The sequence below is a fragment of the Nomascus leucogenys genome, chromosome 1a (genome assembly GCF_006542625.1).
Source record: "Nomascus leucogenys isolate Asia chromosome 1a, Asia_NLE_v1, whole genome shotgun sequence".
NCBI classification, from domain to species: Eukaryota; Metazoa; Chordata; class Mammalia; order Primates; family Hylobatidae; genus Nomascus; species Nomascus leucogenys.
Window position 1 is genome coordinate 48,865,361 of NC_044381.1, and position 23,745 is coordinate 48,889,105.

Below are 23,745 nucleotides of genomic sequence, written 5' to 3' on the forward strand. Positions count from 1 at the left end.
CACCATCTTCAAAAGGTGATCCAACTTCCACTGATAGTGTAGCAACCTGACACAATGTGATTCCAGATGTGACACAGGTGAAGTACACATCATCTTCTGTGACGTTTTCTTCCCAAAACCTCCCACCTGAATCTGACCAAACCTTTAGAAATAAGTTCCAGTTTATAGGAAATACAGAGGATAAACGGCAAGTTGAAGAATACCAAAGAAAACAATCACACAGAGACAGAATGAGGGACATTCTACAGGACAACTGCCTAGTCTCTTCAAATAGCCAGTGTAAGGCAGGGAAAAAAAGGAGCCATGTTCTAGACTGCAAGGGACTGAAGAAACTCAATAAAAAAAATGCAACACGGGCCGGGTGCGGTGGCTCACGCTTGTAATCCCAGCACTTTGGGAGGCCGAGGCGGGCGGATCACAAGGTCAGGAGATCGAGACCACGGTGAAACCCTGTCTCTACTAAAAGTACAAAAAACTAGCCAGGCATGGTGACGGGCGCCTGTAGTCCCAGCTACTCAGAGAGGCTGAGGCAGGAGAATGGCATGAACCTGGGAGGCGGAGCTTGCAGTGAGCTAAGATTGCGCCACTGCACTCCAGCCTGGGTGACAGAGCGAGAATCTGTCTCAAAAAATAAAAAAAAAATAAAAAAATGCAACGCATGAACTTTGAATTGATCTTGGTTTGATACATAAGTAACTATAAAAGGCATTTTTAAATCACTGGGGAAATTTGAAGGTAGTCTAGGCAATATCTGTTATTACAGGGTTATCTTAATTTCCTTGAGCACAATGATAATGGTATTGTGGCTGTGGTTTTAGGAGACTGTGTCCTCAGTTTTAGGAAAAACATGCTGGGAATTTGGGAGTGAAGGAACATGATACTGTCAATGTATTTTTCAATAACAAGATGTTAAGCAGAGGTTGAATCTAGGTGTTGAGTGTATGAATATTCATTGTTAGTATTCTTTCAACTTTTATTCATATTGAAAATTTTATAGTAAAAAGCTGGAGGAAAAAAAAAAACCAAGACCCACATATATGATGAAAAGTATTTGGAAGAAGACGAAATCAGAAAAAATCGTTTTTCTTCCTGTCCCCATAGGAAATAGGAAGACAGTCAGTGAGGAGAAAAAAAGGTTAGATACAGGCAGGAAGAGTCTATAACCTGTCCCCAGGTCAAGTATGAGAGTTAAGGAAACATACAGCCCTGACTCAGATTTAGAGTTTCAAAAAGAAGAATCCTGAGGACCCCTTTCTTGGAAGACGAGAGAAGTTGTCCAGAAGTCAGAGCAATCCCAAGCCTGTAATGGCACAAGAGTAATAAAGTAGGGGAATAGTATATCTCTGCATAGTATGTCTATGCAGAGACAGCGGGGGCCAGTCTCAGTATTTTCCATGTCCCCAAAGCTGCAAAGACACCCTTGCAGAGACACATATGAAGGTGGCAGAACTTGGTTAGGAACACAAGATGGTACACCTGTGACTTGAACAGAGTGGTGGCCAAGGACAACTGGGAAGATGGACAGCCACCAGCATACAGAAATTACCACCAAGGCCACGGGTATGTCCCCTCCCCCACACTGTGGCACTTTATTGACCTTGCAGCACACTCTCCACTATTTCCCAGAAAGGCAAATGCAACCTGAGTAAGGGAGAGGAAAGTGAGAGACCTGAAGTGACAGAGAAAGTGTGGAATTTTTTGTGATTACCCACCATTGTCTGAGATTACCCAGAGTGGTAGGAGATTAATTTTCTGCTACTCAGTACAGAAAGGGCTAAAAGGGTATACTTTATTGAACTATAGAAAAATAAAGTCACTTGTCTCACAGGTTGTGCCTGAGATAGGTGCCTGCTCATTCTCAATCCAATCCTAGACATTTTACTGATTAATCCACCCTCTGCCATGACGCCACAGGAAAACAAAGATATAATGTCAGGGATAAACAATTACATAATATGCACATAAATCTACCTCTAAAATCACCTTGCACTTGTCCACACTCATAGAGGAAAGGCTACAAGTAAATAACACAGAAATTATTTCTTTTGGGCTATGGAATGCATGTCATTTCAATATAGAAACATCTAACGTTTCAAGGATTTACTTCAAACAAAATGACAAAGCCATGCTATGGAGTCTGACTTAAAAGATCAAGAAACAGCCCACATGTTGAGCTGCTCCCTGACATCCACACCATTCCAGGAAGAGATGGCTAAGGCAGGGCTGCCTCTCTTTGCTCTCAAGCTGGAATGTCAAAAGTACCCTTATTTATTAGTCTGTTCTCATGCTGCTAATAAAGACATACCCAAGACTGGGTAGTTTATAAAGGAAACAGGTTTAATGGACCCACAGTTGCACATGGCTGAGGTCTCACAATTGTGGTGGAAGATGAAGGAAGAGCAAAGAGACTTCTTACATGACAGCGTGCAAGAGAGCTTGTGTAGGGGATCTGCTCTTTATAGAAAAACCCTCAGATCGTGTGAGACTTATTCACTATCACGAGAACAGCATGGGACAGACCCACCCCCATGATTCAATTGCCTCCCATCACGTCCCTTTCAAGACGCATGAGAATTATGGGAGCTGCAATTCAAGATGATATTTGGGTGGGGACATAGCCAAACCATATCACCCTGACAAAATGCATGCTACCTGCAAATTAACAGTAAACAGAGTCACTGGGAATGCCAACTAAATAAGAAATACCTTCTATTGATAACTTAGAGGCAATATTTTCTTGAGATGACCACACATTTGAAGGTATAGTCAGGGATATTTAGTGTTGGCCCCAGATGCAGTATTTCTTATGTCAACAGTAAAGAGACTGTGGCTCCACAATAGAGAAAAAGATTACATCACTACACACCATAATAATAAAGGATCTCACCAGAAGTGCAGGGCAGACTTTTGTAGTGAGTGTGTGATTGTATATAATGGTTTTGTAACAAGGTGGTAGATATTAAAGCTGGGGGGGAGCCTCAGATGATTCTCTGTCCTGCACTATTATAATATTTCCGGTCTTTATGCAATTTTCATTTACAGGCAATCCAGGAAGCAAGTGCAGGAAAGGCTCAGTTGAGTGGTTGACTATACTCAAGTCTTGCCCAGACTTCTAAAGTTGACAACCACAACCGTAAATAGAAACACCACTTCATTCTCAACATTCTCCCTCCCCACAGCACCCTCACCCCTTAAGTCACCTCCCCCTCCTTCCTTACACTGTCACTGAAGACAGAGATGACTCTTCTGCTTCAATCCAGGATATCAATGTCTACAAAAGACTTAAAGAATTGAAATGGAGATCAGGTCACTGGCTCACTGGCACATTCTCTCTCATTCTGTTTGTCCTCAGGCCACTAAAGTTCCCAGATGATCACAGAAAAGGCCAATGTGTTTCTCTTTTTGCTGACCCTTTGATAAAAACAAAGGTCTTCCACCGCTGTTAGCCTATCCAAGCCTTGGCTTTCTCACAGAAAATGCAGGGTCTGTGGTTATAATAATATAAATGACAATCTATTGCATAAGGAAGAATTTAATTTCTCGAGAATCCCTCTTTTCCTTTCTAGTAGGCTGTACATACATCAGAATTAAGGCCTATTTTTTAAAATAAATCACTTTAGCAGTTGTAATCCTTTCTGTACAAAAGGGAAACACATTAGAAGTTTCCATGAGGTCATGTTTTTAGATCTAAGCTAGTGGGTGTTAGAGGGTCCCATCCCCCTCCCACTCCTGCCTTTTCCACCTCTTTACTTCAGTAAATATTCCTCTCCTGAAAAACTGCTAAAACCTACCTACCAAATCAGTCAATGAAACAAGTTTTCATAAACCCCAAAATAATTTAAAGTGATGAATTCTTCAGAGGACAATAAAATTAAGAATTTGCAATAATTCACACATAGTGTATTAACGGGCTGAAGGGCTTAAAAGAAGCACATGTACCAGCACATTTGTATTCATGATACATACCCATAAAGTAGAGACACATTGTAATTACAATTTTTTCTATAGACTCAACTAATAAACCTGGAAACACTAATATTCGCTGTTTACATTTGTGACATTTTTCTGCATTCCAGATTCAATATGAATTCAACAAGAATCACCCTATAATCTTTTCTTTAATAATGTATTACTAAAACATAAATCTGAAAAATAACTACCTCTTAGAGAATTAGTTAAGAGCCAGATACTAAACTAAGCACTGATTTAATTCTTATAATCACCTGAAGAGATGAGTATTATTCCTTCAATTTACCAAAGAGGAATTAAGATTTAGAGTTTAACAATTTGCCCAAAATGATGGCGAGCAGGTGGGAGATCTGGGATTTAAACCCAAGCGTGTTTGATTCATATGTTTTCAATATTACTTTCCTATATGTTCCTTGGGTTGAAGACTCAGGAGTTAACAACTTACAAACATGAAGGATGTGCATTATTCAAACAGGCTGTCTTCTGAAGTGCCACGTGACAATTCTGCTGATTTAGAGCTAAATGTATTCCCATAGTCATTTAGTATTCTTGCCCAAAATAAAGTAAGATAAAATCAAAGCATATGTTAGAATTTAAGCCAAGTTATTATCTGTCTTCTTCATAAATTCTGAAAAGCTTTTCCACCAAAATCAGATGTTAGGAATGAGATGGAAGAAAAACAAGAGAGGAAAAAATATAAAATTAGAAAGCAAAAAGATGCAGGACAAAATGACAGGGAAAACAATGAAAGGTAAAAGAGAAGTGAAGTGGGAAAAGAAGAAGAAAACCAGAAGATTTTCAGATTTTGAAAGTCCTGTTTGAAATGGGCCATGAGCTATGTGAGGAGGTCAAAGCAAATTCCTCCCAAGGTTAATGGAAGACCAAAGAAGTGGTAACAATATTTCCTGACCTTTAAGTACAAAATCTAATTTTTTAAAGCCTCTTTCACCTTTAGTGAAAATAGTAGCATGGAAAGTCCCAAACAATATTGCATGCACTTTCTACATTACAGGAAAACATGTGCTCTCACATGAATCATGCTGGGGTTGTGGGAATGCCCAGGTAAAACCAGCAATTAAAAGGTAGAGTTCATCCACCTACAAGGCTAAAGGCAGAGATGCTGATTCTTTTTCTTCCTGTCTGGCCTACTCTAGCCAATTCTTAGAAGTCTGACACACATTTTCAATATGTTGTAAAGAATAAGCATCTTCTGCTCTCAGATAGACAGAAGCCAAATGTTGGCAGGGAAAGAAGTAAGAGACTTTAAAAAGTAGATCCTTACCTCACAAACACACAGGAAAAGTTTTCTATAGCATCGCCAAACAACAGAAAAGGAACACTTGGGCGAATTCTTTTCTCTAGATTCATTTTCATTTTATTACCTTACTCAATGACTCTTTCAACTGAATGTCTTTCCTGAAATTTCTGAGGACTTGGTTGATATTGACAAATTTTGTTGCCTTTTAAGAGAGTGCTGAGATAGACTTTGAACTCCACTTGAAGCTGGGAGGAGAGTAGTTTAACAAAGGGTTTCTGTGAAAACTTATTTCTCTGATACTATTTTGTGTGGTTTATATTCCCATGCTATAAGAAAGAACTGGCAAAGTTCATTACTTGTTTTACAAAGAAAGAGTTAATCACTGAGATTTTCAAAATTTCTTTTTTGCTTTATTAGTGGCTTTCTGATACAAGAAATTTAAAATATTATTATTCATCTCTATGAAAATGTCACACTAGGCTGGGCACGGTGGCTCATGCCTGTAATCCTAGCACTTTGGGAGGCCGAGGCAGGCGGATCACGAGGTCAGGAGATCTAGACCATCCTGGCTAACACAGTGAAACCCCGTCTCTACTAAAAATATGAAAAATTAGCCGGGCGTGGTGGCAGGTGCCTGTAGTCCCAGCTACTCGGAGAGGCTGAGGCAGGAGAATGGCCTGAACCTGGGAGGTGGAGCTTGCAGTGAGCCGAGATTGCGCCACTGCACTCCAGCCTGGGTGACAGAGCAAGACTCCGTCTCAAAAAAAAAAAAAAAAAAAAGAAAATGTCACACTAGAATTTACTCAAGTATCTTTATTCTATATGTCTCTGAAAAAGAGAGGACTACTTTATACCAAATTTTAATAAAATAATTACAAAAAGGCCGGGTGTGGTGGCTCATGCCTATAATCCAAGCACTTTGGGAGGCCAAGGTGGGTGGATCATCTGAGGTTGGGAGTTTGAGACTAGCCTGACAAACATGGAGAAACCACATCTCTACTAAAAATATAAAATTAGCCGTGCGTGGTGGCGCATGCCTGTAATCCCAGCTACTCGGGAGGCTAAGGCAGGAGAATCGCTTGAACCTGGGAGGCATGAGCCGAGATCACACCATTGCACTCCAGCCTGGGCAACAAGAGTGAAACTCCATCTCAATAATAATAATAATCATAATTACAAAAAGGCTAAAGGGCTAAGTTTAAAAAATACACAGAGTAAAAAACTAGTGAAATAAATATTTAGAATTATGTTTACCACCTTAGAGCAGGAAAGATCTTCCTAAGCAAGACACAACTTAAATGGAAAAGATGGACAGATTTGCTTTTATAAAAAGGTAAATCTCTTTGGTTACCGAAAGACGCTATCAAAAAGCCAAAAGACTAGAAGAAAATATGAGCCACAAATATCACGAATAAATAAATAAATATATATAATTGGCAAAGTATATCTATAACTCAACAATAAAAATAAACATTACTCTTATTCTTCACATGATAAAGATGCTTACATTAATTATTAATCAATGTATCATTTAAACTCAAATAGCCAAAAGAATTGATAATATTCAATATAGATCAGAGTAATAAATGAAAGGGTATCCTTACATTTACATCCTTACTGTTAGTGGGAGACTAAATTGGAAAGGCATTTATGCAAGGTAATCTATTCACATTTAAACATATATATCTTTCCTCCTAGCAATACATTTCCAAGTATCTATCTTTATACAGAAGATATTATTTGAAAATTACTTGAAATAATTTTCTGAAAACTTGGTAGAAACGTCAATGTCCATTAAAAGAAGAAAGTCAAATCATAATTCATCAATAATAATAACAATATCACATATTTATAGAGCAATTACTAAGTGCCAGAAACATTACCAAGTGGTGTATATACATAAGCTCACTTTGTCTTCATAACAACCCTATGGGTTAGGAATTAGTATTGTCCCATTACAGATGGAAATACCGAGGCAAGAGAGGATGAGATACGTGCTCAAAGTCACATAGCTCGTAAGAGGCAGAGCCAGGTTTCAGATCCAAGTAGCCTGATAACAGACAACCGGGAAATACTATTAAATGGAATGTAGTAGATAGCTAGGTACTGATAAAGAAAAATCCACAAGGCAAATTGTTACCCCCAAAAAAATGCAGAACAAGACTGGTATTATAATTTCCTTATGGAATCAAAAATGAAGCCATATATTTGATTGTCTGCATACTGTATGCACCTTATACAGTTAAAGAAAGTTATTTCTAGAAGTGGAAATGGTCATGCAGAAGAAGGTGATGGGAACATCCATTTTTATGTTTATGTATTTCTAAACTCCTTGAAATTCTGAAAAACAAAAATGCATTCAATTGTTACCGTTCTAATTTTTCGATGGTATTTTTCTTTTAAAAAAAAGAAGGAAGGGGGTGCGTATGGAAAACAGTTTGTCCTTACAGATGTTTCTACAACTGTGTTTCTGGCTTTTGGTCACATTTTTTCCTCTTAAAAGTTGATCCAAATATCTGTTAAACTCAACCTCTTAAACTTCCCAGAATTGTTTTCAGCTCATATAAAAGGCTTTAACCTTCAACCTCTTTAGCTTTGGCCCCACTATGTTTATGACTATTTTTAAATAGGCAGATTTTTGGTTGCTATTGAAAGACACTCAGAGATCATTTATAAGAGCAGAAACTGTGGGCCTTGAGTCTGGACTTAGGAAAATGCAGATCTGCATCCCCAGGCAGAGTAGCTTTCCAGCCTTTACTAGTTGGAAACCTCCAACACTTAAGTAGCATAAATGAATGTGGATAGGACAGTTTACATACAAGAATCAGAGGCTGCAGAGGAAATCTGTGCAGGCTATTAACACTGAATGAAAAGAAAGCTTCCTCTTCTAGTTTTTTCTACAGAGATTTCTTAGGATCATTTAGATATTTCACTCTCGAGTGACAAAGGCTGCATTAGTACTTAGGAATTAGATATCATATGTGGACTTCCATCAGGAAATGTAAATAACAGAAAACCGATAGCCAAAACTATCTTCCAGCAGGGTGATGAATGCCAAGCTCCCTCCTCCCTGCTGGCTCCCTTATATTTTTTGCAACCCTGTACACCATCAATGCCACAGACAGGGCTCCCAATGTGGAGCACCCTTTGAAGACTTGGCAGCCCTGGCGCTCCTCAATGCTTCCATTTTCCCTTCACATGCACTCCTACATCTTCAATGAAGACACGGAGCCAGGAAGCAATGCAAGAGCTAAACAGAAGACTTGGTTACAACACAAGGAGAGCATTCAAAGGCATGGTTGCCTATTCCTTTGGCAATGGAGCTGTTCTGGAAAATTCTTTCAGCCCTACTTCAGTGAAAACTAAAATTAAAACAAACCAGAGGCAGCCTTAGAAGAAGAGGGATAATATTGTGCATTTTCATATAGGGATATTGATACCAACATAGATTTAGATAGATTTGGTATACATTTTATACATTCATATTAAACATATGTATGAATAATCCCTACATAGATGGCCAACAGTAACAGAAGGGCATTATTTGTGGCTTCTGCAATTATGGTAGCTACATATCAACCAAAAAAGCAATAGGACAGTGTAAAGGCACAGAAATGAACAAGGAAAAACTGGGGGAAATTCTACCCCATGACATCTTTATGGAAACAGGGCCGGGAGCCTATTGGACACTAGCAGCAAGAAGCTTAAACTCTACCAAGCAAGAATAAAATATAAATTCTAGGTTTACCGCAAGATATAATCCCCAATCTGGCACTTTTGCCAACTTCAGAACTGAAAAAACATCATATTCCAAAACTATATATTCAAAGGTAGGGAGGTAGAAATTGAAGACGTTCACATGCAAAATAAAAAGTCAAAGTGAATCCTCCAAACTTAAACAATGACAATTGTTTAAAACAGTGTGTGAAAACCTACACACCCTGAGACAAAACCTAGACAAATTGATCTCTTGTCTATGGCCATGACTCATATGGAATAATCTAAAAAAAAAAAAAAAAGAGGTGGGACTCTGTCTCTTAGAAACTTAGAAAAGTCTCAGGTTCTCTCTTTAGTCACTCACAGTTTAGCCATCCTCCAAATACTGTCTTCCAATTACCAAACTTAAGTGGACGGAGTTGAAAATCTTCTCTGGTCATTCTGTCGTTAATATGTATTGAGCGCCAACTCTGGGCTAGGTACTCAGTAGATAAAGATGAACACCACAAATATGAATGCTGTTGCCATGGAGCTCAAAGTCGTGCTGCCTGTTCTGGAGTGGACCATCAGCATTTGGTTTACGATGATTCCACAGAACAAGGAACAAAACCCAATGAAGCTTACAGACCTGCGGACCCATCTTCAAAGACAACACCACAGCTCACTGGTTGTATTTACAAATCCAAGTTTCACTCACTAGTTTGGAATTTAGAAATCACCTCCCCATGGGAGCAACACCATAAATAATGTTTGCAGGAATAAGGGGTGGATCTCAGGTCAATCCATAAAGCTTGTGTTGCCCTGCATTCAGCTGTAGTGTGGTGACCTCAAGAGGTTTCTGGGGTTTGTTCCTCTGGGCCCTTCATATCAACAGCATTGAACTGTCATTTATATTCTCGAGTTTTCCATTACAGATTGAAACAGTCAACACTCAAAATAAACCGCGCATTGCTAGGGATAGGTAAAAAGCTGTGAGTGCCTATGGGTGAGCCAGCCACCTTCCTCCTGTCCCATCTGCCTCCAGCATAAGAGAATAAGGATGGGCTTAGACCCTCCCCGAAGATGCTTAGGAAGGAAGGAATAACATTCTGAACAGCTCATCTGCACAGCAGCCACAAGCCTCTTACATGGTGCCTAGTCCTGGCCAAAGCTATGCACAATTCATACCGTTGTTACTAAGAAACCACAACCAATACATTCCCTGGTTATTTTTGGAAGCATAATAGTATTTTTACATTTTCTTCCCTTTTTTAAGACATATGTTTTTCAGTGGTAATCCCAGCTCTAATAGCATTTAAAATACATTGACTCACATTAATGTTTAAATACCATGTTTTATGCAGTTTTATCTGCACTCAATGCATGAACCATATCTTAATTTCTAGATCCCCAAAGATTATCAACTTGACATCTGACTTGCAAAACAATAACCCTAGATCAGGCTCTTTTTGTTCACATCATGCCCCAGATAGACATGTAGCTTAAAATAGAACAGTAAGCTATTCTAAAAAAAAAAAAAAAAAATCTCTGAGACAAAATTTCTAAAAATGATTTTATTTGTGTGTAGGAATGAGGGAACAAAACATACAATATGTGTAGTAGTTACTGCTGTAGGAAGCCATTTACTGGCTCTGTGGCAGGGTTAAGCACACTCTTTCTTATAATTCATTAAGGATGCCCTCAGGTTATACTCAGAAAATGTCGATGCTTTAGTGGTAATCACCCCAAATTATCTAAATGAAATACTGTTTCAGCGTTAGTGCTGGAGTCTCAATATGCAACATAATTTTCTTCTCTGAAAGAAAATGTCTACGTTTTTTCTCCTCCATTGCCACATTGTAAGGAGTAGGTTGCCATTTACTGGTAATTCTGCCAGTGGTTTTCCTAAACCAAGGGTGGGAAGAAGCTCCTAAATTTTGCTCCATGGATTCCCACTTAGCTTTTGCTGAGATCCCAGAAGAACCTGGATATATCCTCTCTCCAAAAAGCTCATGGGATGAAATATTTCCAACTAAACCCTTCAAGACCGGAAACTCTACTGTTAGTTGGTAGCCTCCAGTGAAATCTATGTTTAGAGACATCCAGTCCAAGTGCCTCTAAGGAAAGAAAGCACCTGATAAACATGAGAACTGCCAAATGCCATGGTAGGGTGCGGCACACACAGAGCAGCTGCCTAGCCTGGGCCTGGGTGCAGCTGAGATATGGGGATCCCAAAATGTGTGCAAAGCTGTGGGTGAGTTTAGTTTGCGATGTCTCTCCCAACACCTTGTCACACTCCGAAGGGGGCCTGGCAGCCCATGTTTACTGTAGAGAACAGTGATTCTCTATACTGTTGTGTAGAGAACACAACAACCAGGGCAAGCAGGATCAGTATTTTCCAGAAACTGTTAGGAATGCCAGCTGTCGGGTGCACACTAGACCTGCTAAAGCAGAAACTCTGGGGGTAGCCCAGGAATCTGTGTTTTCTCAAGTCCTATAGGAGTTTTTGGTACACAGTCAAGTTTGAGAACCACCCCACAGGATGAATTAAAATCACTGTGGGGTGGTCCCTCTCTCAAGCCTTATTTATAATTGGAGAATAAAAGACCTTTTCTCCCTGGAAGAAACATCAAGGATCAGCTGGCCAAGCAGGAACCAGGATGAGGTTTTTGGAGTTATTTTAAGCCCCAGTTTACCACCACTCCTCCCTTTTCATTTCTGGCTTAGAAATGTTCACAGGCACCAACAAAGGGAAAAGAGGAAACATCAGAAATAGGTCTGCTCTACCCCAATGTCAGTGTATGCTGGGCAACTTACTGCTACTGAAACATCCCCTTTCAAGTAAATAGCAATATTAGCAACATTACTTGTAATTCTAACAGACCACACAGATAAAGAAAATTCACCTAACCTACTCTCCAACGCACCTAAGACACCACTAAACCTTCTTCACAGCATTCCCATTTAGACACTTTTAAATACTGTCTATCTATAGGAGACCACACAAAATACAACACTAGCATATTATCCAATACATAAGTTTAAACTTCAGAGCAAATGGTTTTAAATCATTGAAACTTAAACCATTAAATCACTGCTCCAAGGCATTTTTTATGTAACGAGAAATTTATACAAGTTTTCCCTGTAAAATTAATTTTCAATCCTCTAAAAAAAGACAAGTTATCTATTTTGGGTCAATTAGTGCCTAATTTTTAATCCAGCCCTGCTAATTTTTCCACTTAAATAAAAAAAAAGCTATGCATTCACGAAGCTTCCATGTACTGCTGATAGCTGTTCTTATTTTGCTTCATAACACTGTTGTTTAAATTTCAAAGAATGAGGATCTGGAAAAGCAGGAGCAACACCAAAAGCATACCACTGAAGATTTGGGAATCAAATGTACAGCAGAATAGACCTTTCTGCACAAAATACATGTGTCCAGGCTATCCTATCGCCACTGTGTCTCACCTGCTTCTGGAGCAAAAGAAACATCAAGTACTATTTCTTTGTCATATCTTTATTAGTCCCTTGATACTCAAGAATCCAGTTCTGTCTTCTGGGACAACTGTTCTCATGGAAAATTGGGTAGTGCTGAGTAATCAACATTATTTTGCTCTGTCTTGATTTGTAGTATCAAAGCCTTGTTACTATTTTTTTAGCCTTAAAACCTAATCATCATAAATCTAGCCGCTTCCTTCTTTAGTGGTAATTAGCATTAGTCATAAGCCAAAAATGATCCACATGAGAAGCTAAATAAACACAACCCTTCTTACCTTTCATGCCAAACTTGGAGTGTCTTGCCAACTTAAGCAGAAACAGCATTACCAAAAGGCAAAATCCCACCACAGACGCAATCACCACCACAGCATAGACCTAGAGAAAGGAAGGGAGGGTGGTTACAACCTTGCTATTTAGTTCCCTATAATCATATGGTGATGATGATCATGATGATGATAATGATACAGGCAGTTTGTATTTATTGAATGCTTACCACTTGTTCTTATAATAGCCTTATGTACACCAACTCACTTAATCTGTGACAACCCTATAGTGAAGTATGTAAGATCTATTATTATGCCTACTTTACAAATGAGAAAACATAAGTTAAAGCTTGTAAAAATGACTATCCAATTGGCATTTAAAAAATATTACATCTCTCTTTCCATCCATCTAAAGAGGGAGGAGAGAGAGAAAGAGAGGTGGGCAGAGAAAGGGAGAGAGAGAATATGAAATATGAACAGCAAAATACTGGTGATTTTTCTGTGTGTGTGTGTGTGTGTGTGTGTGTGTGTGTGTGTGTGTGACGGAGTCTCACTTTGTTGCCCAGGCTGGAGTGCAATAGCACAATCATGGCTCACTGCAGCTTCGACCTCCTGGGCTCAGGGTATCTTCCCACCTCAGCCACCTGAGTAGCTAGGACTACAGGTAAACACCACTATACCTGGTTCATTTTTAAGTTTTTTTGTAGAGACAGGGTTTTGCCATATTGCCCAGGATGGTGTTGAAATCCCGGGCTCAAGGGATTCTTCCACCTCTGCCTCCCAAAGTTCTGGGATTATAGGCATGAGCCACTGCATCCAGCCAGATAATTCTTGAAGCTGGTGAAGAATACAATGGGGTTCATTTTACTATTCTCTCTACTGAAGTGCATGTTTGAAAATTGTCCATAATAAAAGGCTATTTTTAAGGTTAGCTATTGTTGCTCTTAGAAGTCAGGTACCCTGGGAACAGTGAGTGGCACTGGAAGGGAGCAGGAGGGCACTTCTGGGGTGAGTTCCACTTGTGAAAGCCCATTGGGTTGTACATTTATGATATGTGCATTTTCCCATATATATGATATAAGCCTAAAAAAGTTTAAGTAAGTTTAAAAATGTAATTGCCAGGTGTGGATTACACAAGTCAAGAGGGTAGATGTAGATATATGTGAATCCTCTCCCATCCCGGAGGTAGAGATGACAGAGGTACACATAGAAATGCGATCACTCTGCTACCATTGCTGCTGACCAAGGCATGATGCTCCTCTAAGTGCATCTTAACATTTTAGAGCAAAGTTGTCAGCAGCAATATGTGTCTCCTTCCAGTCTTACTCAGCCCAAAGTCCTGCTTCCAAAAACAGTTGGCTTCTCTAAACCAGGAGTTGGCAAACTTTTGCTGTAAAGGTCAGATGGTAAACACTTCAGGCTTTGCCAGCCTTGCAGTCTCTGTTGCAACTAAGGATCCAGCTCTGCCAGTGGAGCATGAAAGCAGCCAGTGATGATATGTAAACAAATGGGCATAACTGTGTTCCAATAAAACTTTATTTACAATGGCAGCAGCTGGACTTGAACATAGTTGCCAGTGCCTGCTCTGAGATGTCTTAGACAGCCATTCTGGCCTAAGAATCTGCATAACAATTTTTAAGATGGATATTATTGTCCCTATCCGTAGTAATCATTAATGCTATTTGTCTAATATTTCTGGTTTTCTCTGTGTTTCTCTTTGTAGGATACATTTCCTGGCTTGCTTGTGGTTAGGTGGTTCATGTGACTAGTTGAGACTTGTGTCACTGCCAGGGTGTGGAACTTCACTTCTTGTCCAAGATCTTAGTCTAAGGCAGTGTTTCTCAACCAAGGGTGATAATATTGCCATCCAGGGGACACTTGACAATTTGGGGTTGTTGTCACAATGAGGGGGAAAGTACTACTAGCACCTAGTGGGTAGAGGCCAGGCATTATTAAACATCCTACAGTGCCCAAGACAGCCCCCCAAACAAAGGATTATTTATCCCCAAATGCCAATAGCGCCAAGGTTGAGGAACCCTGCTCCACCTGCTCCACGGTGCTCTTTATCTCTGTCATAAAAAAAAAAAAGGCTAACTTTTAAAAATGTGGATGCTTTGTCATCCACAGTCCTGGAACAAGGACAAGGCTGAACAGAGCTCCTAGCCAATACATGAAATGAAGCAAGAAAGAAAGCTTTGTTGTTTTAAGTCCCGAAGATGTGGAGGTTTTGTTATGGCAGCATAGCTTATTCTGACTGATATACCCATCTCATAGTGAGAGGCATTATAGGGTAGAGATTAAGACCATGGGTTTTTCCTGAGTATAAAATCTAGATTTCTCACTCAGCTGCACGACTTCAGAATTACTTAACCTCTCTGCATCTCATAATCTTCATGTGTAAGATGGAGAATATAATTATTCTACTTTGTAGGTTATTGTAAATCCTCAATGAGTTAATGCAGACAATGCGTTTGGAACAGTATCTACTACAATATACAATCAATTAACGTCAGCTATGATGATGATGATGAAAAAAACTAAGATTTACAAAAAAATTAAGTAAGCAGCTCACAGTCACACCTCCCGAGCTTGGAAATGGAACCAAGCCTGCCTGAGTATAAATCCTGTGATGTATCCACTACACTGTCTCTGCAAAGCATGTGGTTGAGAATGAAGGCAGGGAAATAAAAACATATGGCTAATTCTCCCAGGACACCATCTTTCATGTCAGAAGAGAAGAGCATTAAATAAGTCACAAAGCACAAAAAGAGGACATACAAAGCACTTGGCCGGTGTGGAGCAAAAGTCATGATCATTCTCTTCTCTGGTACTTTAACTGTGAGTATATCTCCCCAAAAACGCTTCTGCAAATGTTTGAGTGTAGACTTTTTTTTTTTTTTTTTGAGATGGAGTTTTGCTCCTGTTGCCTAGGCTGGAGTGCAATGGTGCGATCTTGGCTCACCGCAACCTTTGCCTCCTAGGTTCAAGTGATTCTCCTGCCTCAGCCTCCCCAGTAGCTGGGATTACAGGCATGTGCCACCACACCTGGCTCATTTTGTATTTTTAGTAGAGACGGGATTTCTCCATGTAGGTCAAGCTGGTCTCGAACTCCCAAGCACAGGTGATCCGCCTGCCTCGGCCTAAGTCCTGGGATTACAGGTATGAGCCACCGCACCCGGCCAATACAGACCTAACTCTGTCTCTGCAGCCTATATACAAACAGAATGGCAGCAACTCCTACAAAACTAATTATGGATAAACATAACCATTTCACTCAAGCTGACCTCATGACTTTGGGTGTTTTTTAAAAATCTTTATTTCTAACTAATGTTTTCACGGGAAAGAGATCATAGTATTTTAGCTATAAGTTTCTTTTAAATTGCAGACTTCTACAGATAGATGGAGAATACCTAAATAAACAAAGCCAAACTCCATTTGATAAATAAGAAAACTGGGATAGGGGAGGTTAGATGACTTGGCCTGAAAGTCCCCCAACCATGCAGCAGTACCACAGTACAGTCTCTTCCCTGCTTTGGACAGTCCTTAACTGGGATTTAGGAGTCCTAGATCCCCGCATTCACAGGACACCTTGCTTTTACCAGTCATGACAGCTAGAACAGATGCTTCACTTATCCAAGCTTCCACTTCTTCATTAGACAGTAATGCCTGCCCTGGCTTCTCTACCTAGGTATAGAATGTGTAAGTCAACCTAGAAAATGGGAAGTGGGCTCTACTGCTGAAAAGCAGCTAAGGATCTGCAAACAAATACTTAAAGCTACTGAAGCCATTCTAAATTTAAATCCTTTCATAAACAAGGATGCTTTTGACAATGAAAAGAATAACTTCCTCAAAATCAGGTTGTTTGAGAAATGCAGAATTTTGTGTACCTTGCATGTGTTGAGGTGGTTTTTACACGGGAGATGAGCATGGGTGAGTTTGTTTGGTTGGTTATTTGATTGGTTGGTTGGCTGCTTGATGGGTTAGTTTTCATCTGAGGATATTTCTTAGGATAGAACAAGGGAGATCTGCCCTCCGCTGCAAATCCAACAAGATGCCAGAAGAGCACTTGTTGGACCAGAAACATTTTTAACTTTTGTATCTGCTTCTTGGCTCTCAAACTCTTCTAATCTAATGATCCTTCCTGTGATCAAGAACTCTTTATATATAAAATATCTGAACCACACAAATTCTATAAAACACAATATTGCACCTCTCATACAGATTTTAGGAGCCTCCCGCAAAGTCATAATATACAAACTTACTGATCTTGCCTTCCAGCAACTATACTATAGATGGAGATATGCCAATCAGGTGCCTAAATTTATCATTTGTATTTAAAAAACCCCAGAAGGCCAGGCGCGGTGGCTCACGCCTGTAATCCCAGCACTTTGGGAGGCTGAGGCCGGCAGATCACAAGGTCAGGAGATTGAGACCATCCTGGCTAACATGGTGAAAACATGTCTCTACTAAATAAAATACAGAAAAATTAGCCAGGCATGCTGGCAGGCAACTGTAGTCCCAGCTACTCAGGAGGCTGAGGCAGGAGAATGGTGTGAACCCGGGAGGCAGAGCTTGCAGTGAGCCGAGATCGTGCCACTGCACTCCAGCCTGAGTGACAGAGCGAGACTCCACCTCAAAACAAAAAAAAACCCGGAAAACTAAAGTCAACATATAATTTTGTGTAATTGGGCTTAATACATGCTGCTTGGATTTCTTATGTACACAAACAACTTTCTTACACCAAGAAATATTAAGTGGATTGGTATAAGAATTAAAAACTAAAATGATTGCATACGGCAGGAAGCAGATACCATTCCCCAGTTGACTTACCATGGTATTTGTTCTTGCTATTTCATGTAGTCATCTATGGAAGCATGTGTGTTTGTGTGTATACGTGTGTGCATGTGCATGCATGCATACCTCTACACTAGATATGCATAAAGTTGCAGTTGCACTGCATCTGTTTATGCACCTCCCATTTCCACTCTCGTGGCCTTGGTTCAAGTATATATCACATGTCTTTATTGCTCCACCAAACCCCTAATTGATCACCCCCTTCCAATCCCTCTGTCCTAAACTGTTCACTGCAACTCTAGCCAGTCTGCAAAATGTACTAGGTGCCTACTAGGTGTCAGCCAGTATTCTGAGGGCTTAAGAAGACAGCTGTGAAAAACACTGACCAGTTGCCCCTACTAAGAGTCTTACTAAAGGATCTACAGAAGAGAAAAATACATTAAACAAACAAATAAATGGGGTCATTCCAGACAATGATAACTGCTCAGAAGAAAATGGAAGTGGGCAATGGCTGCCTGCTGGCCACCTAGCTGAAGCCACATCATGGCTATCAGGAAGCAAATGCCTGGGACAGGGAGCCATAAATACAAAGAGCAGGACTGGAGCACTGGAGAGAGCATGAAAAAGGTAGGTGGCAAGCAGTGAGAAGAGCATGGGAGATGAAGTCAGAGAGCTCGGGAAGGATGAGGTCACCCAGGGCTCATAAGCCACCATGAAGATTGTGGCTTTCATATGAAAAGTTTTATTGCAATTGCAGTGAGAGGACTCTGAGAATTATAATGAAAAAAAAAAAGTGATCTGATCTGCACTTCACAAAGATCACTCGGGCTGCTGTGTGGGAAAAGACCAGAAAACACAAAGGTGGGAGAGGGAGATGGGTTAGGAGGCTGCATGGTCATGCAGGAAAGAACAACTGAGGCAAACTTTCCTTGTAAAGAGCCAGAAGTAAGTATTTTCCACTTTGCAGGCCATATGGTCTCTGCTGCAACTACTCCACCCCCATCAGAGCACAAGAGCAGCCACAGACAGTAAGTAAATGAACACGAGTGATTGTGTTCCAGTAACACTCTGTTCATGGACAATAAAATTTTAATTTCACAAAACTTTCGTGTGTTATGAAATACCATTCTTTTTTGTTGTTTTAAACCACTTAGAAGGTAGAAACCATTCTTAGCCTGCAAACCATACAAAAACAGGTAGTGAGCTGGACTTGGCCCATGGGTCATAGTTTGCCAACCCCTGGGTTAGCCTGTGACAGTGGCAGTGGAGGTGAAGAGATATGGACAGATTTGGAATTTATAAGGAGGCAGAGTTCACAGGAAGCTCTGTGTGCATATGACAGTGAGGAAAAGAAACAACTGGAGGAAGTTGTTGGGTTCGGACCAGAGCAACTGACCAAGACCCCTGGGATCATGTGACTTCCCTCTTCAATGGCTCTTCACTGCACCGTAAATCTACACACCTGAGACTCTGTGTCAAGACCTACAACCTGGCCACAATCTGTATCTCCAACCCTGCTGTCCTGCACACGCCTTACCCTCCAATCAAGCACCTTCACGATGTTTCTCCACCTACAAGCTCCTGTTCACATGCCCCAAATGCCCTTCCCTTCCATTCCTGTATGTCAAAATCCCAACCCTCCTGCACAGGCCATGCAAAAAGTCACTTGCCCCACAAAGGCTCCTCAGAGTGTCCCAGCTACAGGGAACAAAACTGTTTTTTTTTTTTTTTTTGAGACGGAGTCTCGCTCTGTCGCCCAGGCTGGAGTGCAGTGGCGCAATCTCGGCTCACTGCAAGCTCCACCTCCCGGGTTCACGCCATTCTCCTGCCTCAGCCTCTCCGAGTAGCTGGGACTACAGGCACCCGCCACCACGCCCGGCTAATTTTTTGTATTTTTAGTAGAGACGGGGTTTCACCGTGGTCTCGATCTCCTCACCTCGTGATCCGCCCGCCTCGGCCTCCCAAAGTCCTGGGATTACAAGCGTGAGCCACCGCACCCGGCCCATACAGGGAACAAAACATCTGCTCCTCCACTTCTATCTCTTGTGCTGCATTGCTGTGCTTCTATTTGTATTTGAGGTGCTAATATTCACCTCTAGGGTCTCTGATGAATTCTAAACAACTAATCTTAATTTTATTCATATGATTATATCCCCTCCATTGCCAGTCCCTTTCAGAAGCTACTGGATTCCTTACATCTAGCGAGCAGTCAAAAGTATATTAAAAATTTAAGGAGACAGGTATGAACGTGTAGTCCCTGAATGATAAAGCTGGTTTCTTACTCTTCTAGTGATACCCTTCTAAAGCACAGATAATTGAAATAGGAACCACTAACAACTAAAAGTGGTGCACAAAAGCAGCAAGTAAGTCAAAGGCCATATAACAGCTTTATCACTTTTGTTAAGCCGTTTATTAATTCTTCCAACCTTTAACACCCTATTTATATCTGAACAATAAAAGTGTCTTATTGAAGCAGCTACATTCCTCTAACATGGAGGCATCCAACATGCTCAGAACCAATTCAGACACCTATTTATTGCACTCACCGAGAGATGTTCCCGACCGGTTTTATCAGTGACGTCTGTGGAAGGGATTTCATTACTTCTGTTCGTGGTGTCCCCGATGTCATTCGCTGCAGTTCCATAATCTTGAGTGGGAAAAGGGGGAATGAGGAAGAACATGAAGTTGTCATTAAGCTGCCAACAAACACAGGCCACAGTAAGGGCCAGAACGAAGCAAGACAAATCACAAAGATTCCAAACCCCCGACAGTCTGGCTGTGGAGGGACATGACCAGGCTGCTGAGTTCAATCCACTGCAGCGCTGAGACTGCACAACGCCCACATTTTATTCCACCCAGACCTTTACATCATTGTCTTGCTGGTCAGCCCCAAACCTGGTTCAGGGATTTTTCTTTGCACAAAAGCATATACCCCTTTATGGATGGCATATTTAAAACAAGTATGACAGGGAATCGATCATCTACGTGTCATAGATTTATAGACCCGGAAAGGTCTGCAGAGACAGAGCATAACTACCAGTTTTACAGCTGAAGAATATCAGTGGAGGAACGTTACATGACCAGGTGAAGGCAAGAAGATGGCAGAGCTCACAGGTGATGCCAGACTTGAAATGAGCAACACTGATTTCCAGGGCAGGTGCAACTTATTTGCACAAAGGGCAGAGACGTAAGAGGAGATGTGGAACAAGCATCAGTATGAAACTTGGGTCCACACGTAAACTTTTTTGAAGAGTTCTGAATTGCCAATATTTCAGTTTCAGAATGATTAAAAGGTAGATCCACACAATACTTAGAATTGTTAACGCTCTGTTCTCATTTCACCAAGTCGCAAATGCAGTTGCTGCCTTCTGGATCAATTTTAGTCTACATGAGTCAGGATAGAAATAATGACTGATTTTTTTTCAGGGGTTGTCAAAGTTTTTATTAGCAATACGACATATTAAAGGTCTCGGAAAACTCTTGGTAAACTTATTGCAAACAATGAGGTTTATAATGTTTGTATTTTAATTCTAAATACATACACTGCCTTCAATTTCCATCCTGAAGAGGCTACCTTGTTAATGCAGCCCCAGCTAAACTTCTCCAGGTAGAATCATCATGCTGGCCTCGGGGCAACCAATTTAAATTGTATTTTTATTAGCAATGTGTTCCTTTGTGAATAAAAAATAACAGAAAAAAATCTATTTTCTATGTGTTTGCTGTTTCATTCTTAATGCCAAAACCACATTCTCATCATTTTCCTTTTGAATATCTTAAAACTAATTTTAAACACTAATGGATATCATTTATTTGTTTAGTTTTCCCTCTTCATGTTATAGCCAACTACATCTGCAAAATTTAGATCATTCGAGTGTCTATAGTTTAATATCATGACATTTTGGCCAAAAGATCCAAAGTGGGATCTAAGGCTAACAGGAAGATGACATTTTTAAAGTCTTAAATTAACTGAGAAAGGGTCAAAAATGTAATTTTAAGATGTAAAACCACAATTCAAACTTATTTCTCTGTGAAACAATTTGAGAGATTCTTCCTTTAAACCGTATCAAGACAAATACAAACAAAACAACACACAAATCATATGCAAAAAATCAGCCAAACCACAGCTTGGAAGAAATATGGCTTAACATGCACAAGCAGGTAAAGACAATATTATTCCCCAACTTAAAATTAGCTCAGGTTAAATACACACGCATATAATAAACATACAAACAAGCTCATTTTATAGAAAAAGTAAAATATCAATCAATATATATAAATATAAAATTAAAGAACAGAATATTTTACAGAAAATATATAAATATAATGTTTTAATCAATCTTTTTTTTTTTTTTTTTGAGACGGAGTCTTGCTCTGTCACCCAGGCTGAAGTGCAGTGGCGCAATCTCGGCTCACTGCAAGCTCCGCCTCCCGGGTTCACGCCATTCTCCTGCCTCAGCCTCTCCGAGTAGCTGGGACTACAGGCGCCCACCACCACGCCTGGCTAATTTTTTTGTATTTTTAGTAGAGACGGGATTTCACCATGGTCTCGATCTCCTGAGCTCGTGATCCGCCCGCCTCGGCCTCCCAAAGTGCTGGGATTACAAGCGTGAGCCACCGTGCCCGGCCTAATCAATCTTTTAATCATTCCTAAATTTAAAGCCAACTCTTGAAATGTAGCCTTCCACTTCCCCAAACAGTGGCTTCCTGGCTTGGAAATCTGTTAAATATGGGTTTTCACACCTAGGAAAACATCCTTGGCATTCGATCAAAATAGCAAAGGAGAGATGCGATATTCCATCGAAAGCTAATATAGGCTGGGCATGGTGGCTCACCCTGGTAATCCCAGCACTTTGGGAGGCCAAGGTGGGTGAATCACCTGAGGTCAGGAGTTCGAGACCAGCCTGGCCAACATGGTAAAACCCAGTCTTAACTAAAAATGTAAGAATTAGCTGAGTGTGGTGGCACGTGCTTGTAATCCCAGCTACTCAGGAGGCTGAGGCAGGAGAATCGCTTGAACTCGGGAGGTGGAGGTTGCAGTGAGCACAGATCACACCACTGGACTCCAGCCTGGGCAACAAAGTGAGACTCCATCTCAAGAAAAAAAAAAAAGCTAATATAATGGACTTTGGTTTCTTTCTTTCCACATTCCTGAGAGAATCCCATTTTTTTTTTCAAGGGGTTAAGCCTATCCACCTTCGGGGAAGCTGACTTAAAGTCTGGGGGTGAATTTAGTTACTGAAGGGATAATCCATCCCTCTTACCAGTAATAAGGGCAAGAATGGACTATGACCCAACTGGGTCTTGAATTGGATACAAAGGCTCTTGTCTCTTGGGAAGTTCTCTTTCCTTGAGGACGCGTTCAGGAGCACTTCCCTTTGTCCCATCCTTGTGAATGGCAGCAGCTCCCCGCGACATTCTCTTGTAACCACAAGGGGACCAGCCTTCAGTGAAGCTGGAATGGTGGGCAAAAGAGTGTAGGATGAAGGGAACTTGGGTCCCTGACGACATAGTGGAGCTGCTGCTTTAACCAACCCTAAATCAAGCCCTACCTTTGAGGTTCCTGTCTGTGAGCCAAACACCTTCGTTATAGAAGAAACATCATTTTGAATCGGCTTTCCTGTCATAGCCAGAAACTGACATACCTCCCTTTTCTTGGTTGCCATGGGTTTTAAACAGGTAATTAGTTCCCAATTAAGGAAATACGATGTCTGTTACAGCCAACGGAATGGATTTACTACTTCCAAGAACAGGGTATGAGAGAGAAAGTGCTATTTACAGGCACTGTAAATGTCAAGGGAAAATGGCCATCAATATTGAATGATTTTTGAAATACTATTTTGGCCTACGTAATGCTTAAAGTGTATATTTAACTGAGCTTAGAAGAGTCTTCTTTCAGTTGATTTATTTCATTATACACAAACATTTTGAAAAAGAAATACAAAGTAGAAAACGTGATAAATACCTTCATAAATTACATCAGGATAATTTGGGTTTGCACCTAAAAGGCAAAACAGAGCAAAGATTTGTAAGTATGCATTTTGGAGTCAAAAAATTACTAACCTATACCAACTAAAATAAGCTAAACATACATTAAAGTTTCGCAATTTAATAGACTGCTTTTACAGGACAGGTAAACAAAACTTGAAGTTCTTGAGTTCTTCCACATTAACTGCGTTCCCCTCCCCAGTTCTCCCACTTTCATCCCTCCAAAAAAGAAATCACAAAAACAAAATGACAAATTGCTTTGGAAAAACTTCAGCAATCAAT

At 40.4% G+C, this 23,745-nt stretch overlaps 1 protein-coding gene across 14 annotated transcripts in view; it reads right to left on the reverse strand.

Moving 5' to 3' along the window:
• Nucleotides 1–23,745, reverse strand: part of NTRK2 (neurotrophic receptor tyrosine kinase 2) — a 361,214-nt gene that overhangs the window by 262,697 nt on the left and 74,772 nt on the right. For all 14 annotated transcript variants that reach the window (XM_003267478.4, XM_030809390.1, XM_030809384.1 and 11 more), the window contains 3 exons: nt 23,441–23,476; nt 20,025–20,125; nt 12,697–12,796 (listed from right to left, as the gene is read on the reverse strand). In XM_003267478.4, the coding sequence (XP_003267526.1) occupies nt 12,697–12,796; nt 20,025–20,125; nt 23,441–23,476 (237 nt within the window). The remainder of the gene's footprint in view (nt 1–12,696; nt 12,797–20,024; nt 20,126–23,440; nt 23,477–23,745) is intronic.